General features: G+C 30.9%; 1 protein-coding gene across 1 annotated transcript in view; it reads right to left on the bottom strand.

Moving 5' to 3' along the window:
- Window positions 1-860: 860 nt before the first annotated feature.
- LOC132738909 (Wilms tumor protein 1-interacting protein homolog) overlaps window positions 861-6,000 on the bottom strand; it is a 41,315-nt gene continuing 36,175 nt past the window's right edge. The window contains exon 7 of the mRNA XM_060726521.1: window positions 861-3,025. Coding sequence (XP_060582504.1) covers window positions 2,585-3,025 — 441 coding nt within the window. The 3' untranslated portion in view covers window positions 861-2,584. The remainder of the gene's footprint in view (window positions 3,026-6,000) is intronic.

The raw sequence follows: 6,000 nt of genomic DNA, 5'->3' as shown, positions 1-6,000 counted from the left end.
GAAGTAAATGATGGGGAGGAAACAAGGTAAGACTCATTAGCACAAGTGGGATATAATCTATCAATAACTTTAATTTGTAGACAACGCCTAACTTTGTATATCATAACTTAATAGAACCAACTTCATTAATAGAAAGACAAATTACTCAGATCTGATGAAAATTTGAGTTACTTCCCTTTGAAAAAATTTCAAAGGATCTGAAAAAGAAGAAACTATTTCATCATTTGAGCATTTCTTTATTTACATAAAAATTCTAAATTAAATATGCACAGATCTAAGAATTCATACAACATAACAACAAATATACAGAAAAAACTGTAGATTCTCAAATACGCCTTCATTCAAACTGTTTGAATATAGGGCAGAAAAATGTGATTGATAAGGTTTTTATGATTTTCTTCCAATATTTTCAAACTTCAATTATAAATAGAATATTAGGTATATCCTTCAAGCTAGAGACATTTATCAACTTTCACCATACCAATAAACAGGTATAAAAGTAAAGTTGTGAAGAAAAAGTAAATTCCAGCGGTTTTAACTTATAAAGTTTTATACCAAAAACTGTAGCATATTACCTGGTGCTTGCACTTTTGAGGGATATAAAATTCTGAAAGTCCAAAAAAAAAAAAGAAAAATGTACAATACTTAAAAATATTTTTAGTAATTTTAAATTTCATCAATGATTTCAATTAGAACAATTGTCGTGTTTTAACAAAACAAACAACAGTTTTTACTATAGAAAAGATTTAACCTCAGTTTAATCACTTTTTCTATGGTTTCTACAAAAATAACAACTGATCAAAGGTGTGGAAAAAAGTGTTCTAGTATTTTAAATATATCATTAAAAACTGTTGTTTAAAAAAAAAAAGTTACATCAAAAATTATTATGAAACCTTAAGACTGTTCTTGAAAATAAATAATTGAGATTTTACATTATTTAGCATGGGACAATGATTGGCAAGTTAAAAAGGACACAGAACTTTTAAGAAGAGCTTTATAAAATGTGACATCCTAACAAAAATAGCAATTGCACAGCAACAATATATGCAGAGAAGAAAAAATATAACCTAAAAATACTTTTTGAACACTGGATTTTTAAACAATGCTAGTTTACAAAAGGGCTGCTCCATGGCAGTCATAGATAAGTTACAATACTATGGAATTAGAATTAAAATACATAAATTAAATGAATGTTTCTTGCATGCCTGTGATGTAATAATAAATAGAATGTATATACCCTGTAAAAAATAATGTGAAGATGAACTTAATGTATTGTTTCTTTTCTTTTGGAGTTTTGCGAATTTGGGATATAAATATTTTATAAATTTCGTACTTCAATGATATAGAACATTATCAAGAATTTCCAGCAGGTGGTTAAGGGGTGGGGTAGTTGATAAGGTATAGGGTTGGGATGGTGGCCAGTTCTTGAAAGAATCTAGTAAATAAATGAAAAATAAATTTTATAAATTTGGTGATTCCTAAGGTAATCATGGTTTTATGATATTATGACAATGTCAATTATAAATTAATGGAAGACTTTTTACAAAATCTTTAGAAAATTTATACCAATAAATGTTAACAACATGCATGCCTTATAACATAATCTTTCAATTTCATATCAATGTATAAATACAAACACAATGTAACCCTCGCAACAAAAACAACACTTAATATGCCAGATGTCTTGTGTGAGCTGGTGGTAAAATATATGTGCATTTACACGTTTCACACTTGTGGATATTGCAGCATCTTTTGATAAACTGTTGTTGAAACTATGACTTTTAAATTCATCTGACTGTAGGTAAAATACAGCAATGGTATAAAAAGAATGAATCATCGAAAAAAAAACAATAACAAAAATATTTTGATTTTCTTCACTTTGTTACATTTGAATTTTTTTGATGTTTTGCATAAATGAAGATGTCCAATGACTAGTACATCAACAACATATCAATATGGTTTTTGTAGAGATGAAAAGAATATTTCTATACCACCAATATATAACCCCAGTAAATACTGTCTAGGCATCCAGTATTATTGTATAAGTCGCTGGCATTAAGTGCCTATACTATCGGAATAAACTGTTTATGCCATCAGTATAAAGTTAGGCCAGTCTGCAATGTCAGTGCCATCTGACCACACTTAGTACTGCTAGCTGTTTAACTCTTTACACCATCCCCTCATCATATTTTTTGGTAAAAAAAAACAACAGAAGAGCTAAACCCAAAAATCTAATGACTTTTGCATACACATGGAATATACTCAATTTCAACTGATCAACTTCAAAAAATAATATGTATTTATATTCTCAAATCATTTTAAGTTTTATATATTTATAATGGTTCAAATTGCACCTTAAAACGTTTAAATATTCTATGACAGTATTATTTTTTACCCTTCCAACACAGAATACAAAATTAACAACAAATGTCATGAATCGTATTGCAAGTGAGTCACAATAAATAAGGCAAACAACAAGCACTTTGAAAATAAGAAACAAAACAAGTGTCCATGACTTTTTGTTTAAAAAAAAAAAGAATAGAAAGCAACAAAATCAATATGACTGATTCACATAACAACATTATCACAAGTCAGTTATAGTTTTCTTCATTCCATTATGTGCACCTGGGGGTACTTGTGGCATGGGTTTATTTGCATACAGACTAGAAGAATCGTACCCATTGGCTGTAATTTTCCTGTGAGGCGGAACAGGGGGAGGAGCCTCACTCATCGAAGTTGGCGGGGGAGGAGCCATGCCGCCTCCAGAGACATGTGATTGGCTGCCCATTGTCTGCAGCATCGTATAATTTGGATAAGCTGAGACAGGAGCTGGCATGATAGCGATGCTATCTCGTTGATTTCCCGTTGTTTTGTTGAGAATATTGAACGTGTACGGGTCGATGTAGAACTGTTCATCTGGATATTCGAGATGTAGACGTTTGATGTGACACATGTGACAATACAGGTGATCGTCTAATGGGTAACATCGCTTGTCCGGCTCATCTGTCAACTGTATATGGCAGTCCTGCAAACATAACACAAAAATAGCATTCAAATGTTGTTCATACTTTTATCTTTTAAGTTCTACCGTATTCAGGACATTGTATTTTTCAATATTTAAAGAAACTGATTAAAGAAAATGTCCTTTCAACAAAACTTTTTTATATAAAAAGGACAAAATCTAATGGTGTTAAAATTATGTTCATCCCCAAAATAATTTATATTGTTAATTACTATATATTTGATGCTATCATTTTTCCTGACAAAAGAATCTTTGTATTATTAAGCAAATAAAACAAATACTTTTTGTTTTTAATTTCATTTACTGTGCAAGTATATCCAAAGAAAAATGCGAATATATGTAATGTTTAAATCTATTTAAGTAGCACAATCAAATTTGTTAATTATATAACATTTCAATAAAGTTCCTGATATTTCATTCTGTAACATATATACAGAATTCTTTGCCATGTTCAAATATATCAGAAGTAAAATATATAAAATACTGAACCACAAATTTCAACTGACTTACTTGCACAGTAAATGAATACAACTTAAAACAATAATACCCATTTTTCTTTGATATTGCCATTTGTAAAACATTTATTTTGTCATATATAAGTACTAGTTATTGCATGCCACTAATCTGGGTCAGAAAGACGTTTGTTCATCAAGTCTGCATGCAAACACTTAAACCAATGATTTAGAATTTATTCTTGTATGTCTACAAAGACCGGAATAAGAAAACCACCTGTGATGGCCTTTACATTTATCTAGCAGAATAAAAAATCTTGAGACACCGTAAAACCAAGGTAACATGAATGTCTTCAGATGACTCCAAGATTGTCAGTCATTCAGGATTCTACTGATATTAACATAGAAAAAAAACAAAAAACCTATAGGTAGGCTGAAAAAGTCTATACCTTAGTCAAAGCCTTTAAATTAAGGCAAGACAGAATTTTGACTTCATTAATGGGGATATGAAATTTTCAAGACAGCCTATTTTTGGACACAGGAAACAACAATAAAGATGGCCTATGCCCAAACAGAGAAAAGAACAACTATAATTTAACAAAAGAAAACAATATAAAAATGCTTTAAATGTAACATAGGGTAAACCCATACATCTAAACATAGGCAGATAAAATGATACCTATGCAAATGGCCTTTAATTTATCGATTGCAGAACTACAAAAAGGCCTATACCTATCAAATCACCTATGGACAAGGCCTTGAACTTAGTAAACTTGAGAAGGTCTGTACCTTTGTAGATAAGAAAACATGAAACTAAGCAAATTAATACCCCTACAAGAAGGTCAATACCTAGGCAGACAAGAGTTTATTTCTGGGAAGACAAATCAAAAACCTATAAAAATGACCTGTACAGAAAAAAATCACACTAGGTATAAGTACATCAACTACACATCGCATTTATAAAATTAAAATTACAAATGCTAAAATTTACAAGCCAGCTCACAATGACTTGATTAAAATTGTTGCTGAAAATAAAAATGCTAACTAATATTTGGTTAATATCTTGCTGAAATAAAAAAGCTAGCTAAAACTTGGTTATTCTTCTCACTGAAGTATAAGAAAAACAAACAACTAAATAGTGCACAAAACTGCAAATACACTGATCACAACTTAGTTGTTACCCTTAACCATATCCAATTCAAACATGTGCTTTCACTTTTTCTGTGAAAATATCTGATGGAAACAGGAAAGAATTTATAAACGATCTTCAATAAATATGTTCCTTGGTAGCATTTTGGAATATCAAAGTGACAAACGAAAATAGATCATTGATAAAATAAATTGAGCCGCGTAACAACAAAACCAACATAATGGGTTTGCGACCAGCATGGATCCAGATCAGCCTGGGTATCCGCGCAGTCTGATCAGGATCCATGCTGTTCACTATCAGTTTCTGTACTTGTAATAGGGTTGGTAAGCGAACAGCATGGATCCTGATCAGAATGCACAGATGCACAGGCTGGTCTGGATCTATGCTGGTTGCAATCCCATTATGATGGTTTTGTCATGAGGCGGCTCAATTTTCTTGTCAGCATTTCAATTTAAATATTGTCTAATTTCAACTACAACTGATGCTCTAAAACATTACTATTATGTTAGCAGAATATCTTTTCTATGCAACACTATTTCAATAATAACAAACATTTTCTAAACCAAAAATCTCATTAAAATAAAGTCTTTGAGGGTAATGGCAGATAATATAAAACCCTGTCCCAGAATACTTGTTTCTTTTTTTTCTAAAAGTGCATACATAGAAGAAAATGGGGCTAGACTAACAAAGCACATAAAGCCAATTCAATGCAAAGGTTATTTGTTTTATTTTTGTTGTTGTTTTTTACAGTATTTTCTTCCAGCCTGATATACAACTTAAACAGACTGGTCCTCAAATTAACTAAATTGACTGGATTATTCCAGGAAAATTGACTGGTTCACAAACCAAGCAGACTGGTTCTCAAATTAACTAAACTGACTGGATTATTCCAGTTAAATTGACTGGTTCACAAACTAAGCAGACTAGTGACTTAAACTGACTGAATAGTTCCAGCTAAACAAATTGGTTGTATACAATACAGCCACTGAGGGTTTCCCGGTGTATTTTACATATTTGACAACACATTTACACTTTGTCACAGTTTGTGTAGTCGTATAAATATTTGGTATAAAACATAACTTACACATAAAACAAAGTATATTAATAAATACTGAACTAAACAGTTTGTTAAATTTCACGCCATATCAAAGGGTGGAAAAAGAAGGCTTCAGAAAGGTTTTAGAGTTTTAATATGTTTAGAAGTTTGCAGCACCTAGAGAGAAAGCTTTCAAAACTGGTTTTATCTGCCACAGAAAATCAAAAACAAATAAAAACAAAATAAAATACAAACTACAAGTTTGATTCAATCAAAGTCAGCAAAAAAAACATTCTAAATTCTCTGCCTTTTATTCACTTGCAGTAGATTTAACAGGTAC

This window comes from Ruditapes philippinarum, unplaced genomic scaffold (assembly GCF_026571515.1).
Source record: "Ruditapes philippinarum isolate M1 unplaced genomic scaffold, ASM2657151v2 ctg1785_1_1_1_1, whole genome shotgun sequence".
NCBI lineage: Eukaryota > Metazoa > Mollusca > Bivalvia > Venerida > Veneridae > Ruditapes > Ruditapes philippinarum.
The sequence above is the reverse complement of the archived record's forward strand: the minus strand, read 5'-3'. Positions and strand labels throughout refer to the sequence as shown.